The following is a 23,629-nucleotide window of genomic DNA, read 5'->3' as shown; positions in this document are numbered from 1 at the left end:
TGGCTGAAAGTTTCACCTTCCTGCTGTTAGCTCGTCAATAACCTCTTTTTTTCTGTTCTTTTTTTGTTTTTTTTACCTCCGAGTTTCTCCTCACATCCATGGCTGCTGACATTTTCAGATTATAATCCAACTCTGCGACGCGTAAAATCCACTCCACTTTACGCGTTGACAAACTTTGGCTGGCTTTTCCCGGATACCTGCCCTCCTCAATAAACTCCGATTTAAGTCTTTCCAAGCAAAACCGACACAGAAAAAAAACTGCAGCCTCCTCTCACAGCCCGCTGCAGAGAGAGAGAGAGAGAGAGAGAGAGAGAGAGACAGAGAGAGAGAGAGAGAGAGAGAGAGAGGCAGGACTTGTGACTATGGAGACGGGTTGTTTGCCCCCCACTCCTCTTCTTCTCTGGATTTGGCCCCCTGCCCTCCTCAGACAGGCATTCAGCCTCTCTCCCCTTGTTTATTGTCACGGAGGGGCCGAGGAGTGTGGATGAATATTCACGAAGCTGCTGTTGGAGCTGCTGCTGCTGTTGGAGCTGCTGCTGCAGCGGATGAGGGGTGAAACTCATGTTGCCAGCATTGCAACACATTGTCATGCTGAAATGCTCCACACAGGCCCAGAGGAATACATTTCAGCCCACACAAAGATGTCTTTCATTTGTCAGAGATGAATGTGTAACCAGGCAGGCCACAGAGCAGCTGGAAGAAGTACTTTTATAGGCATACTAAAGTAAAAATACATGAGTATTAGCGTCAAAATGCACATAACAAGTACTAATTATGCAGAAGGATCCATTCCAGAATCACATATGGGCTACAAGCAGTAGTGGAAGAAGTATTCAGATCCCTTAATGAAGTAAAAGTACTAATACCACACTGTGAAATTTCTCCACTACAAGTAAAAGTCCTGCATTGGCATACTTAAGTAAAATACATGAGTATTAGTGTCAAAATGCACATAAAAAGCAAAAATTATGCAGAAGGATCCATTCCAGGATCATATATAGGCTACAGGCAGTGGTGGAAGACGTATTCAGGTCCTTTAATGAAGTAAAAGTACTAATACCACACTGCAGAATTACTCCACTACAAGTAAAAGTCCTGCATTCAAAACTTACTGAAGTAAAAGTTCAAAAGTATCAGCATCAAAATGCACTTAAAGTATCAAAAGTAAAAGTACTCGTTATGCATATATTGTTTCATATATTCTAAATATATTATGATTGATGCATTTACGTAAGCATCATCTTACTTTTTTAAAGGTAGGGCTCATTTTAACTGCTTAATACACTGTTATGAGGTTTAGTTTTAACTAAATGTCTAATCACTTTAAATGTATCATGTTTTTATGTTAAATCTGGACCTGTAAAGTAACTAAAGCTGTCAGCTAAATGTAGTGGATATATAATATTTTCCTCAAAACTGTTCATTAGAAGTATAAATCCTGCATTTTAAATCTTATTTAAGTGACAGAACATGAATATTATTAGTAGCAAAATGTCATAGTGTCAAAAGTAAAGCAGAATCTTCCCTGTCAGTGATAAATTATAATAAATATTGTATTTTTAAATTAATTTTATTGATGTATTTAACATGCAAACATGATGTAAAAGTTGTAGCTGGTTGACAAAGTAGTTTAATCTTTAACATCCAGATGGTTTTTGTCTTTTTTTTACTTGAGTACAACACAAATACACTTAAAATGACTTCAAGGGTGGGTTTAAGTTTCTCTTTGACTAATTTTGTAGTGTATTTATCTGAATATTAAAGATTAAACCACCAGGTTTAACGTCTCACCTGGCTGTAGTGATGTACAGGTGAACTCAGGGACCCTGTGACATCACTTGTGTGCCAACTCCCATGAGCTTTAGGTAACATATTAACATATTAATATGAATAAGAACCTCATACAACCCCACTTAGAAAAAATCTGAATGATCCCTTTATAAACCACTGAGTCTATAAAGCGATGAGAAGAGGAATAATGATGTGTGGTTTCTTATCTGCAGTGAATCACTGTGAACCACCAGATAAGTTAAATATTATTCTTTAAACTGGCAGTTCCTTTTGTGCGGATCATTCAAACTCAATATCTGCAGCACCGGAGTTCAACTTAACAAAGACCTTGGAAGAAAACAAGAGATAACACGTTGATTAAACCTGCAGCTCTCTTCCAACACTCCATCATGATGAACAGTAACAAAAGTAGAGCAGAATCTTCCCTGTCAGCGATAAATTATTATAAATATTGTATTTTTTAATGACTTTTATTGATGTATTAACATGTAGACGTGATGTAAAAGTTGTAGGTTGAGAAAGTAGTTTAATCTTTAAACATCCAGATGGTTTTTGTCATTTTTTACTTGAGAAATACACAAATACACTTAAAAAATTCTACCCCTAAATGTCAAAGATCTGTGATGTGACATTAACGATTCATTGGGCGTTTATGGTATTTATGTTTATGATATTTTTTATTTTACATTTTTTTTAAAAGACACATTTTCTGCTTACAGAAAGACAAATTTGCCTTTTTCTTTGCATCTCCACAACATATATCAGAATTGTGACATTAATAGTGCTGTTTAACAACAAATTATTTTTCAGATTTTAAGTAACAGAATAAGAATAAATAAAAAAATAAAAAAACATTTTGGTCATTTTGTGTCTTTTTTGTCATTTTGTGTCTTTTTTTAGTAATGTTGTGTCTTTTTTGGTCATTTTGTGTCTTTTTTTAGTAATTTAGTTTTTTTCTGTCATTTTGTGTCTTTTTTTTGTAATTTTGTGTCTTTTTAAAGTAATTTAGGGATATTTTTCTGTCATTTTGTGTCTTTTTTTGGTCATTTTGATACTGCCTCCAACGGCCCCCAGGTAATTTGAGTTTGAGACCCCTGAGTTAAGGTGAAGCATAGAGCTGAAAATGGGAGATTCTAGAAGATTTAAAGTATTTGTTACACAGCTTTCACCATAGGTTCTTATGGGTTAAAGATTAAACTACCAGGTTTAGTGTCTCACCTGGCTGTAGTGATGTACAGGTGTACTCAGGAACCCTGTGACATCACTTGTGGGCGTGGTCACAGGTGCAACAATGCACAAATCCTGCAGGAGGTGCCGCCTGGTGTTATATTACTCTTTAAGTAGAGCTCTTTAGTTACAGTCCACTGTTGCATATCCTTCAACATACTCTACAGCCCATGGAGCTGTGGAGCCGGACCACAGATCTAAACTTGAGGTGACCACAAAAATGAAAATATTCACCCAAAATGTAAAATCCCCCCCAGGTTTGAATTAACTCCAAGCAAATTAAACCACTTAACTCTCTCTGTGCGGTGCTTCTGGAGCGTTCACAGTATAACAAAGAGCATCTTTGTAATGTCAGCTCATGTAAACCACCTCAGACTGTTCACTCTGCATAATGTTCGTTTGAGCACATTTCCACCCAAAAAAAAAAAAAAATCCAACCAGACGACAAACACGATGAGAAAACCACATGAATTCCAAACTTGCACAGTATGCGTCTCAGTGGTCAAGTGGTCAGTAGCCATTAAAAAGCATTCATCTGTTCACTATAACATGTGTACATAAAGTTTATTTCTATCCGGCTACATCACAGAACTTCACAATAAAAGCACAAATGCATTTCTCAGGAAACCAAATGAGTTTTCTAGCTAATCCTCTTGCAGAATGTAGCAGCGGATCCAAAAATAACACAGATTAAACTAAACAAAACTTAACTGTACTAATGAGATCACCTATTAGAAAACTAATTAACAGTACAGATGCATGAATTACATAGAAATTCTGATTTCTTTGTACAGGCCAAAAGTTTGGAAGCAAGATCAAATTTGTACAAAAAAAGATCCTAGTTTCATTGCTATACTCTGCAACAAAATAAACGTGATTATTATATAAAGAGTCACTTATTAGAACACATTTTTACTATAATGATCAGGTCTTTGGGTTTTTATTGCTTAGACTTTGTGTATCCTTCTTCCCTTAATGTATAAATCTGAACTCTTGTTTCTTTACTCAGCTGCTTCAGTTTGATCCATTTCTGTGGTAGTTTGTCAGAGATATGAACACAGTTGAGATTTATTGGGATTTTTGTATCCAAACTCTCAAAAGCCAAAGAGCTAAAGCGAATAATGCAAAATGTGATTTGTTTTTTACTTTTGCACTGAAGTTGTGACTCTTCCAAATCTTCTCAACCCTAAAACTAAGTCCTTCTTTTCTTTTGTTAACATTTATTCAGCAATGGTCTGGTTTAGCAATGGTTCAATTCAATAAAGGTAAAGTCTGATCATGCAGTAAAAACATCCAAAAATCCAAAGAATCCATACTGGTTTTTAAGAACAGATTTTTATGAGCAGAACATTTAAGTTGCTTCCAAACTTTTGGCCTGTAGTGTACTTTATACATTTATTTTAATTTACTGTGTTCATGTCCACTGATCGCAACATTCTGGTCTTCAGTTCAAAGAGAGATCCAGAAATTTTCCTAACATTAGAAAAGTATTGGAGCCAAAATTATGTATTCTTAATTTCAGCTCCAAATGCTCAATATTATGTGATCTGCACTTTATCTACTTCAAAGTGCGCTACAAGGTTTCGATTTTCCAATAATATTCAAATAGTTTCCAGTGAATATCAATGTTCAATGTGTATGTGCTGGATGGTGTGGTACCTTATGAAAAGTAAGTGTTTTGCGGAGTTGCAGACGTTGTAGTGGTCTGCATGTAATGTGCAAATTCTGTTATTAGCGATTAGCATGCTAAGCGGAGATTTAGCTTTATTCACTTCTTATGTTGCATTACTATGTAATTCAGGGATGACATTCATGTTGCTTAGCGTAATGCCCATAATCATTTGATATGAGATACTTACATGCAATATAGTATATCAGCTATCAGCTATCAGCTATCTATAATAGCCCCATTGTGTGATAGGCCTGCTTAATCTCCCACTATATGAATAAATACTTCCTACGGACGCTGCACTAGTCAGGAAAATGCACTTAAAGTATCAAAAGTAACTTTTCTTAGAATCAGGGTTTCACCTTTTTAAATCTGATATATCATTAAATTTGAGTCTTTTTAGCTTTGGTGTTTTGTTTGCTGGACAATTATAAATTTATGGGGTAAAAAACAAGTCAAAATAACACAAGTTTGGACATCTAGAGTCCCTGCTGCGGATGAAAAACTCCAGAACAAAGTAATCGAAAGACTGTTTTGTTAAGGCCAAAAAGTTGTTTTAAACTGTTTTACGTTAGATTTCAGTGTGAAAGCGCTTCTATTCACTTTATATTCCTCCTGCTATCCAACATGAAATCGTCTTGACATTCATGCTTATCTTCCTTACGCTGCTGCATGAAACATCTTTACACCAAATGTGCAAAGCACTAGCCATCCATAAAACCCTCTCCTTTCAGTCTCTCGGGGTGTCTTATCATCCCGCAGACTTGGGAACAGAGGAAGTCACAAAACCCAGACATCCGTCATCACAGTTCGTCACATCAAGTCAGCAGGAAGCCTACAAGCTCTGCCACTGTGCAGCTTTTCTCTGAGAAACACTCAAAACCTTTTCAAGGTCTCGTAAAAAAGACTGTCCTTCCTGCAAATCCTCACTGACAGAGCACAAAAGACCCAGGCAGTGACTCCTTTTTGTGGGATGTTTTACCAGAATGTAACCCAAGTGGTGGAATTCATTGTTTCCATTGATCGCTGGGACATCTGCATTTCTCATTAAAAGCCACATCCTCTTCTTGCATGACACGGGAGCACCAAACAAAGTTCAAAACACAACATAACATGCACACATCATGAAATCTTTACATCTTTAGGCTTCAAACACTTAATATACAGAAAGTTCTAGCATGGACGCAGAGCTCTGACGCTGTAAATCTCTCTTCCCACGCTCATGATTATAGAAATGTCTTGATATTAGAAAGGTATTGGAGCCAAAATTATGTATTATTGGTTTCAGCTCCAAATGCTCAATATTATATTATCTGCTGCACACCTTTTAATCTTGAATGTTTGGTTTGATGTACATCTACGAACCTGGTCTCACAGGAATCCGTGAAATAGCCACGGATTCGCTTAACTCAAAATCCGTGGAATAGCCACGGAATCACTCAAATTTCCGTGAAACTGACACGGATTTCACTACAATGCAAGTTAATGACAGTCATATCCCGTGGCTATTCCATGGATATTTTTTCCTATTGGTTTGTTCCAAGTCACGTGACTTTCAAGGTCCCAGCGGTCAGAACAAAAAACATGGCGGACAGTTCTCTCATTTTTAGTGAAAAAAATCAATATTTTGACTTAATTTCTGCATAGAAATGGATTTTGATCACATTTCTAGCGAGAAATATATGTTTTATTTTCTAAATATTCACTCAGTGAATGTACATAATCACTTTGTATGTTGGAATAGCCACGGGATATGACTGGCATTAACTTGCATTTTAGCGAAATCCGTGTCAGTTTCACGGAAATTTGAGTGATTCCGTGGCTATTCCACGGATTTTGAGTTAAGCAAATCCGGGGCTATTTCACGGATTCCTGTGAGACCAGGTTGAAAGATTCATACGTGTAAAATGGATATTTACAAAACAAAAGTTTATCATTTTGTGCATTAAATATATAATTACAGACATGCACACATAATGAAATCCTTACATCTTTAGGCTTCAAACACTTAATATACAGAAAGTTCTAGCATGGACGCAGAGCTCTGACGCTGTAAATCTCTCTTCCCACTCTCATGATTATACACCTGCTAAAGCCACAGTGTTTATTTTCTCAAATAAAATCCCTAAAACCTTATGTGTGTTTGTCAAGGATCCACAGTGAATCCTGAAACAGTCAAGGGGGATTATTTCTCAGCTCCGTGGGGATTTTCCCACCTACACCTCAGATTCTTTCCCTCAGCTTCTGGATGTTCACATGGTTCGAGGGGTCGAGGGAAGTATGGAAATACTGAACCCGTTTGAGAATATATTTGGTGCAATAAACACCGTATCGGGTTGCAGAAACAGACCCGAGGCGGCTCTTAAACTGCAGGATTAAGTTGCGGCTGACGTGTCAACACTTCTGACAGCACTGACAGAGAAGACATGTCAGATAAAGACATCTTTTTGTCTCCTGCGCAGAAGCTCTAAATACTGCTTGTTGTTCTGAAATATCTGAATGCAAAACATGTTACAGTTGTTCTGTCGTTGTTCAGGTTGAATAACAAGTAATATTAGCCGTTTGATTGTTGTTATTTTCATGGGTTTGAAGCCTCGGGCGCATTTCAAACCTGTTTTGACTGTTGGTTTTTTTCATACAGACACAATTTTACAGCAGAGAGGATCAAATAATACTGAAATAACACTGACTATGTTGTGTGTTTGTGTTGGCAGCTCATGTATTATTATTAATGACAACTGGAACTCTATCTTTTGGAGACAGTTTGTACCAGAGGTGAGACCGTAGTCCTAAACTTGACCTAAACTTTACCTAAACCTAAAGTTTTAAGTCCTAAACAAGTCATAATACACTTTTCAGCACATTAAATGCCATTTTAACCACAAAATTTGAAAATATTATAAAATATATATACATTTGTATTATGTTTTGTGCTTTTATTATTTCTACCTTTGTTGTTTAATATTCTTTTTAGATTAATTTGTATTTGTTTTTATCCATGTGCTGAATATGTGCTGACTTTACTTATATATATATATATTGCTAAGTTTTCATTTCAAAACTCTCACATGTAAAGCAATTTGAGATGCATTTTGTGCTATACAAATAATGATTATTACTATTATATTACCATTAAATGTTAGCTAAATGTACAAAAAAAATAAAAAATCATGAATGCTTTCTAAATTTTGGATTTTATTTGTTAAAACAAGTTTTTTTAAAACAAGTGCAGCTACAAGTTAATCATAAAAAAGGCTTGTAGAAGGTCTTTCAAGTCAACAGGCTCATGTCCAAGTCACGAGTCACTGGTGTTGAAGTCCAAGTCAAGTTGCAAGTCTTTTTTTTTGTCTAAAGTCATCAAATTTGTGACTCGAGTCCAAACCTCTGGTATGTACCATTACCTGAGTGAATAAATAAACTAACAGATAAGTAACAGATATAATACCTGCAATAATCCAGGTCAGAGGACATTTCACCTGGATTATTTTGTCTCCATCTAGATGAAGGGTCTGCAACCTTTAGCATTGTTAGCCAAAAAAAAAGAAAATATGTTGGAATGGAGCCGCAAATCTTATTATGAGCCTTACAATAAAGATAAAACAACCAACTCAGTCTAAATTAGCCTATCAACATTACTAATAGGCCATAATGAGCATTTATTAATATGATTTCATAAGAAATATCTCAGGAGATTTGGAATAACAAGTAAACATCATGTTACTGTGTCTAGTCTGCAGCTGCAGCTTCTCAACACGCCGTGCTACTGAAGAGCCAAGTTCAGCACAAGGACGCTCCTTTATCTCGTGGCATTTTAGCAGCATTCTGTCTGACTACTGACTCAGAAACCTTGAAGGCAAATGTAGCGTAATGGTGTAATGTATCATACAGTGGAGCTTGTGCATGTGTGTGTGTGTGTGTGTGCATGTGTGTGTGTGAGGTGGATCCAGCTAAATAAATATCTCAGAAAACCCTAATTGAAATGAAACTTGTAGGAACATGCAGTAAAAAGTAAACACAGGTGAGTTCCTCAGCCATATCTTCAGGGTGCAACAGATATTATGTATGTGCATGGATCAAATTCAAAGGCTGAGGCGCCCCCTGTAGGCCAACTCATGCAAATGCAGCACCAAAGCTGAGAAGAACTACTTTTCTCCTCAAACGTCAAACAGCAGATTAGACACTTTATAACAACATCGATCAAAGTCAGCGCGTTTCATTTAACTTCTTAAATCATGTTAATCATGTCAACAATACAACAGAATAGAAGATGCAAAGAAGTTTTCTTTTCTCATCAACACAAGTCTCTGAAGATGCTACAAATACTGCACCAAGTTAGTTAAAAAGGTTTTAAAAAGTCGTTAGATTTTAATATTAACAACATGTGATAAGGTGAAACAAACAGCCTACCTGTGTGTGTGTTTGTTGCTGCAGAGTTTGCTCAGTGATCCATTCTTTAGCAGACAGCCTGTGTCGCTTTCTCCCTGTGCAGACTGAAAACTGATTTTTTTTTTCCTGCGGAAAAATAGTCTCCTCCGTCAAACTGCATGCAAAGAGGAGAGAGAGAGAAAAAAAAGAAAAGTGGACTGCACAGGAAACGATGACGCAGCTGCATGGAAATCATTTTGCTTAATAAAAAGAAGGAGAGTTATCAAACATCTACAGACAAAATGAATGTAGTCACTGTTAGTTCTGCAGATTTTTAATAGTGTTTAAGTGCCCATTTCCAGACGTTTGAGAGAGAAGAAGCCGTGAGTGGTGGGAAAGTTTTCAGATCCTTTCAAACTTCAGTAAAACTACTTTTAGCACACTGTGAAAATACTTTATAACAAGTTAAAGTCCTCCATGCGAAACCACACCTATGTAAAAAATGTATTATCAGGAAAATGCACTTAAAGTATCAAAAGTAAAACTTTTCATTGTGCACTAAAATGTTTCATCTGGATAAATATCATTAATGTGTATGTTGCATTTTACTCCTGTAGCTGTTTAAGGTTTTGCTAAGTTTAACTCCTTCAGTTCAATTTACACTATAGATTCTTATAATTTTAACTTTGTTGTGAAATGCATTAGTCTGTGTAATGACATGATTTGTTTAATATTTATTTTATTTTGGCGGGAAGAGCTTTTTTTTATGATATCAGTTGCAATGTTTGCCACGATTTTGATGCCTCATGAACTAAATTTGTTCCCAACATTCAAAACTAACATCTTAAGTAAATTAGAGCATATGTCTTATTTATATTCATTTTATTATTATTAATACTACTACTACTACTAATAATAATAGCTTAAATTTATATAGCATCTCTCAAGAAACCCAAGGATGCTTTTTAAGAGCAAACTGAAGACTTATCTTTGTAATTTGGCTTTTACCTGAACCATTTTTAGAGATTTTCATCTTGTCTTTTATTTATTTGCTATTTATATATATATATATATATATATATATATATATATATCTTTTATCTTATTTTATTTTGTTTTTAATAGGATGGGTGGGATGAAGGTGGGGATGGGCGGAGGGTGTTTGCTTGTTTCTATGTTTCGTTATCTTTTTATTATTATTTTCTCCTTTTTTATGTAAAACGATTTGTGTTGCATCTCTCTTGTATGAAAAGTGCTATACAAATAAAGTCTGATTGATTGATTGATTGATTGATTGATTTACTATACAATACAATACAGTAGGATGACTAAAAAAAATTGGGCACTGATGACGGGTTGAGGGGGTTAAGTGAGTCCAAAAGCCTTTGTGAAGAGATGGAGCTTGAGAGGGTTTTTTTTTTAAATGTCCAAGGAGGCATTTTGGGTTTGAGCCAGGAGAGAGTTCCAGGGAGAGGGTGGAGGCTGCAGAGCTGAAGGCACGAACCCCAAAAGTGTTTAGTTTGGTGCGGGGGGGAGATGAGCAGAGCTGTTGGAGGACCTCAGGTTAGGAATGTCTGTAGAGGTGGAGGAGGTCAGAGATATGGAGCGGCGAGGTCGTGGACGGATTTATCAGGAGGATAAGTTTGTATTCAATGTGTCATTTAACTGGGATCCAGTGAAGGTGGATGAACGGTGATGAGCTGCTGATTTTGAAAATGAGGTCAACTTAAGAGGTTTGATTTGACTTTGAGAGGGAAAAAGATGTTAAGACTTTTTAATGGATCTAACCTTTTTTATTCTTGACGTGCACCAGATTGATGTTTTAAATGTTAAATACCTCCAGATCTCCTAACACCCATAGCCTCCAAATAAGGCTTTGCAGAGAGACCAAAAAAAGCTTTAAACGGCCCTGATCTACAGAAATGCATAATATTCTCTAAGATCATGTTTGTAGCATCGCTGTCCTGTGAGAACCACATCTTTGCCTCTTTGTATAATTTCCTTTATAATCTTGTCTTACTTATTTCTGGAAATAATCTTCTCTTTGAGGACAAATAAACTATCTATCTATCTATCTATCTATGGGCATTTCAGTGTAGACATACTGGTTCATGTGTACGACTCTAGGCAAAATTAAATTGATGTGCTTTTGTTGCTTTTACACCACATATCATCATTCACCCATTCACACAGCTCCTGGACATTTATAACAGGCAGATCCTCACAAGGGCTACTGCTGTATTGAACTACAAGGGCAGCTGTAGGAGGACGAAGAGATTCTATGTTTACTTAATCAGAAGGACTGTTGACAAGATGTAGTCGAACAGCAAATAATACAGTCTACATTCCTTGCACATTTGCACTCTTTTTCATGAGTATTTGGTACAAATCTCCATATCCCTGAACGATAATTGTGTATTTCAGTGTAGAAATACTGGACAAAATAAAAAGAAACTGAAATCTTATTTTATACAAGCTGTACATTTTTAAATGTTGTTCTTACCTTTTCTTTTCTTACCGTTTTCAGATATATTGTGATTGACTTTACCTGTAAATGTATGATATGTTGACAATATGATTTTCTTGTGTATTTTCTGTGTTGTTCCAGTGGACCCCAGGAAGACTAGCTGGTTACTAAGGTAACAGCTAATGGGGAGTCAATCACTAATATGAAGAAGAAATTTGAGAAGAAATCTAAGAACTTTGTTTTCAAGAATCTCATTTGTTCTCAAGTTCTATTTTAGGTGTCAAATCTACGAGAAAAAAATGGGCAGATTTATGAGATTTAAAGAGGTGAATCTGCGAGAAAAAAGTTGTTATTTTTCCCCACTTTTGTCTCGTAAATCTGCGAGAAAAAAGTAGTTTTTTTCCCCACTTTTGTCTCATAAATCTGCGACTTTTTTCGAGCAGATTTGCCACTTTAAAACTCTTAAATCTGGACATTTTTTTCTTGTAGATTTGGCACTTTAATCTAGTAAATTTGCAACTTGATAAAGGGTTATGGACTACTGGGTCTGGGTTCTTATGGGTTAAATGCACTTACAGCTATAGAAACTGCACTCTGTGCAACACGAAGACATTTCAACAAATCATAAACCCAAGAATCACAAATATTACATAAATTTATTTAAAAGTTAAAGGTTTAACATATACAATAGTTAAGAACACTTTCATAGTTCTGCTCGCAGCCCGACTGAACACAAAACAACCATCAGTGCAGTCAGACTGCGTCACACTAACCTTCATCATGGAACTAGACCAAACACATGGAAGTGTCAACATAAAAGACTATCCATTAGATCTGATTAGGCAGTTGAAGAGTGCACTGATTTCAAGAGGGTCTCCAACAGACGAGGATCAATAGCACAGCTACGATAACTATGACATCACCATCAAGAGTTTTGCATTAATGTCTGCAGGTTCAGTGAAACTACTCTGAAATATCAAATTTAAAGTAACGCGTTGAACGATGGATCTCACACCAGTTATCAGACATTATGGAAGGAATAAAGGATGCAAAACACATTTATAAAAGAGTCATTATAAAACATGCATTTCCAAAGAAGGCTGATTTATATTTTACACCCTTTTTCCTTTTTCCCCCGCGGTGAGAGCAGTATAGTTTCAAGTTATATTAGTTTTTTGGAGAGGAAAAATAGCCACCAGCTACAAGTTAACAGATCATTACTGCAGCCAACATCTGGAGGGTTCACTCACTCTGAACGCCAGTTTGGCTTGTAAAAAGTGAAAGAGTGGTCAGCTTTGGACTGATGGGACTCCACCTGACACTGTGGCCAGAAAGAGTTAGAGAAAGTTATAAAATATTCACTTGAAAGATTTTTATTTTATCTCACATTTATTAGTCTCTGCCATCAAATTATTCACTGCAAATCTTCTGGTGACTTGGCACTTCTGCAAACTTAGACAGCAGGCGGAGGGAAATATTCTGATTTTTTTTGGGGGGGGGGAATGCTATTTAAGACTGTTCATTCAAGATTGTGCAAAAATGAATTCACTGTAATCTCTTGTGCTGCCTGCAGACAGATTATACATTAGACAGGGATTGTTGCTCTTCAGATTTACAGATGTCTTCATCATGTCCACCTGGGAAGTGTCACACTTGATGAGATACAAATCACAAATGAGAAGAAGGAAGCGATATAAACTGAGGGCTCTGTCACAGTGTTTTTTGTTTCTTTTTTTGTTTGTTTCTTTCTTTGTTTCTTTTTTGCTCCACCGGTACCTCTGGCTCTCTCAGGGCAGTTTAACTGAGAACAACGTGGCGGTCGAACACGGACTTCCTCTGCTCCTGGACCTGCCTCCTCCAGCGCTGCTGGGCATGCTCCACTTTGTTCAGCATGTTGGGTCGAGAGTGGGAGCGGGACAGAACGTTGTGAGCGTTGGCAAAAGGCTGCTGGTCCTGAAAACACAGGAAGAAAAAATAAAAAAATAAAAATATGATTACTGTCAAAAGGAATTAGATTTGGAGTGGCTAATCCAGATAGTGTGAAAAGTAGTTATGAAGCTAACATTGTTAGCCAGAAAGCTAATTTTACAGGCTTGGAAATCTGAAAGGGCTCCTACATTTGAAATGTGGTTGAGAGAGCTGGGAAATGTTTTACACTTGGAGAAAATCAGGTACATCATATCTGCTAAAGAGGATATCTTTTTTTTTTTTTTTTTTTTTTTAAATCTGGCAACTTTTTCTTGATTTACTGTCTAAAAACTTCTGTTGCTGTGCCATTTATGTTATACCCATGTTTTGTTTGTCTCATGTCAAAAAAACAAAAAAAACATGTATTGTTCTGTTAAATGTCATGGTTGTGTGTTTGTTGAGATTTTACATTTTTTAGGAGACATGATTGATTTGAGAAGGTCAACACCTAGCCCACTGCCAACTGCTGTAATATTTGGGTAAAGTTCTTGACTACAAGCTGTCCGATATTGATGCCATTTCCAAAAAAATTTCCAGCAAAGACTTTATTTCCCCTGAGAAAGAAACTCTTTTAATGTTTCTGCTGAACGTATGACTTTCTTTTACAGATGATCATTAAAACTGTTTCAACCACTTGTTTTATTGCTTGGTTCGGAAATCTAAATACTTCCAATATAAACAGTCTGAAAGTCTGGTTCAGATCGCTAGCAAGACTTCAAGGGAGGAATCAGGATAAACTCCTGGACATTTGTAACCTCAGACGAAGGGCTAATGCTGTAAAGAACAACCAGAAACATCCAGCCCTGAAGGAGTTTAAACCTTTTGTTTCAGGGCATAGGACTAAGAGACTCCTGGTCTACAGGAACATCTCAAAAAATTAGAATTATGAAAAAGTTCAATATTTTTGTCAATCATTTCAGAAAGTGAAAGTCACTCTATGTGTAATGAATCTATATAATATACGAGTTTCACTTTCTGAAATAATTGACAAAAAACATTGAACTTTTTCCACAATATTCAATTTTTTTTAGATGTAACTCTACTTCTTCAGTCGTGCTATTGATAAGATTTACAGTATAACGAAAGCAAATATCACTCTGTCTACATTCCTTGCATGTCCCTTGTACATTTGCACTCTTGTTGATGTGTATTTGATACAAAACTCCATAAATCCCTGAACTATATCTGTCATTTATTGTGTTTATGTTGCCTTCTTCTAATCTGTTTTGAAGTGAACCCTGGCTCAAAACACAGATAACAACAAGGACAACTTTTTACCTTGAAACTTTAATATTTTCATTCTCTTCGCTGGGTTTCCTAGATCCTGTCTCTCTCTCACTGAGTGCTATACAATAAAGTGGCTCTCAAAGAGAAACTCATAATCAAAGTAAAAGCAGAGCGGGTTGGGAGGATCACAGCCACAACAGATGTCTGTGACAAATGCGTTGAGGAAATTAAACCAACATTATCAGCTGGGCAGCCTCCCCGTATCAAAGACTGACTAAACATTACAAGCCCACCATTTCCTCTATAATTAATGTCTCCGCAGTGTTTCCACTTATACTGGTTTTGCTTTCAAATCTCTCCTCCTTGTTTTGCTCCCACTGACAGTTTGAGGACAAGCTACAATGCTACAAATAGTCCCAACTCTGTATCAATTAGATAATTTATACTTCTGTCATTTAAAGCTTTCTCCAGCATGGTCATTTTGCTTTTCTGTTGCTGTGCTACAAATACAGTGAAAGGAAAGTAAATAGCATATCTTACATTAGCTCCTAATAATGCATACTGCATTAACCTAATTTCTGACAGTAATATTGTTATTTTCCTTTCCAATTTATCAAAAGTTAAACAGTTTGCCAACGTGGATCAAAATGACGATGTGAAACATTTTGGTTCTTGCTGCTGCTTAGTCATATTTTTACAGTGAAAGCTTTTTTCGGAGGAACTTCTCATGTAACACTTCCTCTTACATGAACTCTGCCAGTGAAAACACAGCAGTGTTCCTCCTCTCCCCTCAAGCAGAGGCAGCGTCTGTTTTCCTTTGCTTTGTCATATCTGAAATATCTTTATATCTCAAAAAAAATGTGTCATAATGGAAAAAAAACAAACGGATTTGCTGCTCTTTGAATGATCTTTTAATGGCATTTCGGTTCCTTGCAATAGTTAGGAGTGGAAATAAACTATATCAGCAACTAGATTATTGTTAGAAATGTATGACTATAAATATTAATATGTTTTTTTATGCACTGCACTTTTAAAATGACTCTAAACCCCTAGTTTACTTCAAGCTGCTCAGTCATTTGTTTTCTTTCTACTGGCTTCTGTGCAGAAGTGGGAGCCGACATGTTTTAGATCCATTATAATTATAATGTTCCCTGGGAAACCTGTTTAGTGATTTTGTGCTGCCACTGCAAGAAAACTCTTCTTGACTGAAGGCAGAGTGACAACAAACTGTTACTGCAGCAGGAGAGCAGAGAGGGAGCAGTCTTAACCCTCTGGAGTCCGTCGATTTATTGAAAATACACGTTTTATTTACAGTAATAACTTTATTTATTTATGATATGTAGACAAGCTGAGAAAGCCTGTTGAAAATGCATCATAGGAGCTTTCACAGTGTGCCATTTATGTTTCTAGACCATTTTTAAAATGTGAATTTTCTTTCTGCAATGAAAACTATTACTATTTTTAAATTACATGCAAATAGACTGTTTTGTAGTTTCATTATTTATTATTTTTTCTGCTGTTTTTGTGTGTATAAATGGTTTAAAAAATGGTACATTTCCATAGACACATGTGTCTTTTGTTTGTATTTTGGGTTCCTGGCAGCTTTATACTTTGTTATTTAAAATAAAATGAAAAATCTGACTGATAGCCAAGTTTGTGTGGAGAAAAAGGAGCCATGCATGTGATGTAAGGACAGACTGGAAGATGCTAAACAGAGACAGAAATGAATGCATAGGAAGTTGACAAATTTGAATCAAAATCTCCTGGACTTCAGAGGTTTAATACAGCCCACTCTGCTGGGTTGTGGGCTTCAGAGAGTTAATCTCATGAACTGATAAAAGAAACCTGATCTCCCATTTTAATGATATTTAAGAAACAGGCCAGTAGCAAAACCACATGGAGATAGAGTGATGTGAGCAGTAAACGGTTAGGCTGAATCATGCACGACTGACAGCTTCCCCTGCTGCAGCTCTCTGCCTGAGATTGTGGTTCCTAATGGATATGATGCAGCATGAGATCACTCCTAATGTTTGCAGCAGGTCTGACCACACACAGTGCAGGCTGCAGGATCTGTTCAGGTTGGACCTGCTGCTGTTGCAACAATAGTTGATATTTCCACTGCTAACTATCAAAAGAAGCCAAAAAAAAGTATTAACCCATTAAAGCTGGGAAAGCAGATACGTCATTTTGTAGTATTTGTAGTTTTTTTTTCACCTATTTTTGGTCTCTTGGCCAATGAAATGCATCAGAATACATGTGGGAGTGTTGCAATGCAACATGGGACTTTTCCAGAACTTTGAAATCATCACCCAAAAAAGACACAAAAAGACACAAAATGACTAAAAAGAGACACAAAATGACAAAAAAAAGACACAAAATTACTAAAAAAGACAAAATAGGACAAAAAAAGACACAAAATGACTAAAAAAGACACAAAATTACAAAAAAAAGACACAAAATGAGAATAGATGTGGGAGTGTCGCAATGCATCATGGGACTTTTCCAGAACTGAAATCATGGCTGAAGACGACTATAGCGGAGGGAGCTCAGATATAACAGCTATAAGCTCTCAAATACTTTTTGAATTTCATTTCTATCTGCTACAGAGGCTGAAAAATCTATTATTTAGTAGGAAGAGTTGACACTTCTGTTGAATTTCCAGAAAAACTTCAGGTTTTAGGGGCTTATTTTAAAATTGCCCAGAGGTTTTCCAGGCATTTTCTCCAGCCGTTTTAGACCTAAATGGGTTAATATGCTAAAAGCCCTTTCAAAGAGAAGTAAATCTGTTTGGTCTCCTCCAGCAGGACACAGTGTTTAGATATGACAAGAGAAACAGTCACTGCCTCTGCCTGAGGGGAGAGGAGGAACATTTCCACTGGCAGAGTTCAGGCAAGGGGAAGTGTTACATGAGAGGTTTCTGTGAAAGAGCTTTCACTTTAAAAATATGACTAAGCAGCAGCAAGACCAAACTGTTCCACATGGTAATTTTGATCCGTGTTGGCAAACTGTCTAACCTTTGTTAAATTGGAAAGGAAAATGATAACTACATCAATTTTCAAATTTGACATTTCCATGATTATTTAAAAAGGTTCACATTCAGAAATTATAGGTTATATTTTTTTGTGTGTAATTTGGTCATTTGCAACCCATAACTTAGTTAGATTTTACACACAAAAGGATGAATCCCACCTGACATATTTTGCAAAGAGAGGGAATTGACACAAACATGAAAGACAGAAATCAGAGTAACTTGTTTTCTGGGTAAAAGGGTGGGGCCGTGCCATAATTACCATAATATAAAAGCTTATTGTACCTTCTAACTGTGAGCTGCAACACTGTAATAATAAGAGGAACACTCACCCCGACATCATCATCACTTTGGATAAGCTGTGAATGTCCAAACAGACGCCTCTTCAGAATGGGCTCCAGGAGAGTCAGATACACCATGTAGAGCAGCAGCAGGCCCAGGATGGACAGGTACATGATGATGGTGACCTAAACGTACAGAATGATTACTGGTTGATTTGGTTTCACTTGACACGTGTAGGATCCAAACACAGAAAACACACTGACTTAACCCATATAAGCCGGGTAAGCATTATCGCATTTCTACCATTAAAACCGGGGGCGCTGTTGCGTTATTCTACCATTAAAGCTGGGAAAGTGGATACGTCGTTTTGTAGTACCTTTTTTTTTTTTTTTTTTAATCAAAGCTCCATAAAGTGCACATTTAAATAAAAAAATATCTTAAATAAAAGCCGCAGCTTGCCTGGAGCAAGGATCACAGTGAAAATGTTAACTATATCAATATATGCAATATGGTCTAATTCCATATCACATTTAAAAATATATCTATATTTTTTTATATCGATATATCGCACAGTCCTAATATTCACTATTTCTAGCTTCTCGAATGTGAGCATTGGTTGATTTTCTACATCATAAACTGAATTTCGTTTGATTGATGTCAAATTAACCCTTAATAGGACACTCATTGAAATACTTGCAAAGTCCAAATCTCAACCCTAGAGAATATTGGAGGATATTACATATTGCGAGAATGTGTAAAAAAAAAACATAGGGACCCGGGGGAGGGGGGTAATATTTTGAGGAAAAAGTTTACGAGATTAAAGTGGCAAATCTACAAGAAAAAAGGTTGGTTTTTTTCACTTTTTTCTCGTAAATCTGCGACTTTTTTCGCGCAGATCTGCCACTTTAAATCTCTCAAATCTGCGACTTTTTTTTCTTGTAGATTTGCCACTTTAATCTAGTAAATTTGCCACTTTTTTCTCTAAATATTACAAATCCATGTGGTTCTGTGACCTCACAGAGAGACATGAGGACCCCATTTTGATATCCACTGAAGTTACCAAATATAGTTCTTCGCCCGATAAAGGGTTAAGGGGAAAATTATGGTTATTTTTCAAGATTTTCTGGCATTATATAGCCCCAATAATAATAATACAGTTAAATAACAAAACAAATTAATTACAGACCCCTTCAGGGTCGTCTTACCTTGATGGTCCCTGAGCTCCTCTCCTCATATTTACACTCGCAGCGTAAGCAGTACGCCTCCACGTCGTTTCCATCAACAGGCATGGGTTCAACTACGTGAAGACAGTTACTGAAAAACAAGACAATAACAACAACAAGCTGATAGTCAGCAGGAAATAGACAGCTCACGTCTTCCAGGGAAGAATGGTGACACGTCACTTTACATACCAGTCTTTGAGAGAGACATTTTGTTTGTAGATTTGTCCTTCGATATCTTTGTACGGTGGACAGATGCATTTACAACGGATGTCTTCAGAGTTCTGTTAACAGAGAGAACACATGTGTCGTATCGGTTTGTTTTGTTGTATTTTCTTCTTCTTCTTCTTCTTCTGTACAATATTTGGTAACGCTTTATAATAAGGTCCTTAAAAGCATAGTTAACTTATAGTTAACTTATAATAGAGGAGCAATGAAGTATATTTTAATATCAATAAGCAAACAAAATAAGATTAATAAAGGCATGGCAAAGACATAATGGGTGGGTCATGGGTGTTTGTAATGCTATTATGAACAATTATAAGATTACAATGATATGTTCTTAAGCATTTGCAAACTGTTAACAAGTTTTTTATTAGTGCTTATAAATCTCTTATAGCTTGCTATTAGCTGTATTATAATGCCATTATTAACACGTATATAAGCTTATAAACACACAATAATGTTAATAAGCATCTTGTAAGGACTTACAAGGGCCTTATTACTTGTTAATTAATGGTTATTACAAGGACCTTAATATAAAGTGTTACCCAATATTTTGATAATTGAATTTATATGTGCAATATTCTGTGGTCCATATCCAACAGCTGACTCGGTCTACATTGTATATAGTGTTCATAATTTTTTTTATTTTAATCTATATTTTAATTTATTTAAGACTTTTTATATTTATACTTGTTTATACTGTAAATTGTTTTTATTTATTTTTTTTCTTTTTTATACTGCTGTTTACTATTTATATATATTTTTTCTATCCACTTTGCTGCTGTAATTCTTGAAATTTCCCTGTTGTGGGACTAATAAAGGAAATCTTAATCTTATTCTAACATGTCTGCATGTTTCGCTGGTAACATATATCATCGTTAATTCTGTCTTTTAAAATTACATTTATATTAGGTGTGTCATGGTATTAATGATATCCATGATATTTAAAAATAATAATAATAATAATAATAATAAAATAGTGATAAATGTGTTAAGATAATCGTATTTCGACTGTAATGTATTTGTAATGAAAAACTATGCCCAATAAAAACAATTTAATTTGATATTTGTTTATTTTCTGATGGCATCATGATTTATTTCAAATGTTATATGTTTATATATTTCATTTAAAATGTTGTGTCCACAATTCTAGTGTGAAATTCTGATATTATGACAGCCCTACACTGTAAAAAATGTTTGTAGAAATTACAGTAAAACACGGTCAAATAGCATCAGAAATAGGGCGTAAAATTTTTAAAAAGCGGTGTATATCACCGTGGTAGACACCTAATTACTGTTAATAAAGGAATAGTACATAACTTAAACTGTAAAAATGTTTTTTTTTAATTATGGAAAATTAATGGATAAATACTATAATGTCACAAAGACACAATTACCCTAAAAGGATTATTCAGTCTAAAAAACATTTTTGCCGATATTTACATTAAAAGTGACAGTAGAAAACCCACTCACTGTATTTTCTGGCAATCACAGCTGCCGGTATTTTACCGTAAATTAAACAGATTTATTTTTACAGTGTAAATTATATGTATTTCCTTATTTTGTTTTCCACCCTTTTGCTACTATCCCAATCCAATCCCCTTTATTTGTATCGCACAATTTTAGCAAACACAAGGTTTCCAAAGTGCTGCACAAACAATAAATACATAACACAATACAAAGAGATGTAGTAAACAATAGATCAGTAAGATGCAATAAATTAAAAATGGGATAAAAAATAAATAAAATAAAATGTAAAGTGTACTGCCCGCACAAATAAAATATGCATGAATACAATAAAAACAAAAAATCATAAAATCATAAAATCAACATAAAATCAACACTCTACGTGGTGTTAAAAAGCCAACGTATTAGTTTTGTTGTTGTTGTTGTTTACATTTAACTGCACAGTACATACTTTTGTCACATTGTACTATAACAAAAATATTGATCATAACATTGATTATTGATTGACAAGCAGCTGAAGATGACGTTAGCTGTTAGCTTTTCTACAATAAGTGACGTCACAAGACACATTTGTCAGTTCACTGGCTGCACGGAAACATAAGTAACGCATCTTGTACCAACAATAACAACATTTGTGGAGCTTATATTGTTTATTTTAGTGTAAACTGTAGCTAAAACAACACCTGCGACGTCACAGGGAAGTCCCAAACTTCCGATACCAAGTGTTAGCTTTACTGTCACGGCTCCAGAAATAATGTTTAGCTGAAATCTGAAGCGGTGACGTTTCATTTTAGTGAAGAATCTTTTCACCATTTTCTCTCTAATACTGTAGCTAGCTAACCGATGCTAGCTGACGTTAGCCTTACCTTCGCTGTCACTTGGCTTAAAAACACAAAACAAAACAAGCAGAAAGCCTGGAGAAGAAACGCAGACTTCATCTTTACAGTCTGTAACAGATTTCCAAACCGCAACAGTTCAATAGTTCCCTGAAACAAAACCCGGAGTATAAAAAAACACCCTAACAACTGACGGCTGTAGCATCGAGCTAATTCAGGATAAACACCTTCAGCTTCCAGCAGCTGACTTGTAGTTTCCGGAAACACCGCTCGATTATTACAAAGAGGAGTTTCCAGCGGGCGGTGACATCTCAAATGTGTTTTTTTAACACCATATTTTGGTTTTTATGAATTTTGAAGTGTGTCGTAGGGGCTTTACTCAACAAATATTTCTGTTAATTTTGATATTTTTTTTCTGAAAACCCTACCAGCCGAGTTAAACCCCGCCCTTGTTGGTAACTGGGTGAATATAAAACGAACGCACCTCTTGGTTCGACATCATTCAGTCAGATGACCTAACTGTTGTAACTGTGATAGTAAAATGTGGTAAATAGTACAAACTTATATATCATCACCCTGTTAAAATAATCGCCGAACTAATTTTTTCAAGTTTTGCAGGAAACACAAAAAACTTCACCAAAAGTGTAATATATGACATTTATTGATCATTAACTTAAGAGAAATAAATGATTTAGGCAATTTTTTGAACATGCCTTTGTGACTTAAGCAAGATATGGTAACACTTTATTTTGAAGGTGTCTACAAGCCTGTCAGAAACATGACATGACAAGTATGATGAGCATTAATGTTACTTCAAAGTGTCATTAATGTTCATGACACATCCCATGTCATGTTTATGACACGCTCATGTCACTCTTATGTAGACACCTTCAAAATAAAGTGTTACCATATCTTGCTTAAGTCACAAAGACATGTTCAAAAATTGCCTAAGTCACATTTTATTTCTGAATTTTGACAAAAAATGGTTTAGGCGATTATTTTAACAGTGTGGCGATGTGGTAAATAGCACAAGCTTATATAGGGAGACTAGATAAAACATAAGATATACAACATATATAATCATGTTGTTACTCATAAAGTAAACAAACATTTTTTTGCTATATTTAAATAGGTCTATCAATTTGAGAACCCTTGGATTAGTTTAGTCTTAATGTCTGTTTCTTATGTCCTAATAATAGATCTATTGGAACCACAATTAGTTAACTACATGCCATTAAACTAGTAGTTTAATGGGACCAATCTATTCAAATAAATTCTGTTTATATACTATACTGCCCTATAAAGTCTAACTGCAGTAACTATGCTAAATACACATGAATTTTAAATCCTGTTTATTTTAAATATTTTTTTTTACCAAGTTGCTTGTTCACAATCTATTATTTCAATAATAAACAATTCTGACAAACTGCATGTCTTCCCCTCTGTCTCCCCCTTTCTATCTGTCTCTATCTAATAAAGCAGTAAAATGCCAAAAAAAGAATCTTTAAAAAAATAAATGAATAAAATAATAATAATAATAATAATAATAATAATAATAATAATAATAATAAACAATTCCAAAAGTGTATATTTTTGTATTTCTGTTACACATTGTATTCATAAAGTCAAGTCTAATGTTGCCTTATACAGAAAACAATGATACAAATCACTTTCACATGGTGAGGCATACAGTTTATAACATAAACACTTTTGTATCAAATCGGTACTCAGATCGGTGTATCCCTAAAATGAAATGAAACAAATATTTAAAAAGTTGTGCTTGTTGCCATAAAAAAAGGGAGTACAAACACAAGATAAGTTTCCTATCTTTATTTACAGCATATTAGATGTACAAAA

At 35.4% G+C, this 23,629-nt stretch overlaps 2 protein-coding genes across 2 annotated transcripts in view; both read right to left on the bottom strand.

The window, feature by feature from the left end:
- Positions 1-265, bottom strand: part of dennd2b (DENN domain containing 2B) — a 78,032-nt gene extending 77,767 nt beyond the window's left edge. Inside the window, exon 1 of the mRNA XM_059349261.1 lies at positions 77-265. The gene's annotated coding sequence lies outside the window, so the exon portion shown is untranslated. The remainder of the gene's footprint in view (positions 1-76) is intronic.
- An 11,891-nt stretch (positions 266-12,156) lies between these two features.
- tmem9b (TMEM9 domain family, member B) lies at positions 12,157-22,024 on the bottom strand. Its single transcript, XM_059349365.1, has 5 exons — positions 21,803-22,024; positions 19,437-19,528; positions 19,230-19,338; positions 18,075-18,209; positions 12,157-13,472 (listed from the first exon to the last, which is right to left on the bottom strand). The coding sequence occupies exons 1-5, from the start codon at positions 21,872-21,874 to the stop codon at positions 13,317-13,319; spliced, it is 564 nt and encodes a 187-aa protein (XP_059205348.1). The 5' UTR covers positions 21,875-22,024; the 3' UTR covers positions 12,157-13,316.
- Between the last annotated feature and the right edge of the window lie 1,605 nt (positions 22,025-23,629).

Source organism: Centropristis striata, chromosome 2, assembly GCF_030273125.1.
Source record: "Centropristis striata isolate RG_2023a ecotype Rhode Island chromosome 2, C.striata_1.0, whole genome shotgun sequence".
NCBI lineage: Eukaryota > Metazoa > Chordata > Actinopteri > Perciformes > Serranidae > Centropristis > Centropristis striata.
This window is presented reverse-complemented; position numbering and strand designations above follow the sequence as displayed.

Bases quoted from the DNA above. Each gene is read 5' to 3' on its own strand.
- tmem9b (XM_059349365.1), bottom strand. From the start codon at position 21,874: ATGAAGTCTGCGTTTCTTCTCCAGGCTTTCTGCTTGTTTTGTTTTGTG. The intron at 19,339-19,436 runs GTATGTAAAGTG...CTTGTTTTTCAG, and splicing joins AATGTCTCTCTCAAAGACTG to TAACTGTCTTCACGTAGTTG. The intron at 18,210-19,229 runs GTAAGACGACCC...CTGTACGTTTAG, and splicing joins GGAGCTCAGGGACCATCAAG to GTCACCATCATCATGTACCT.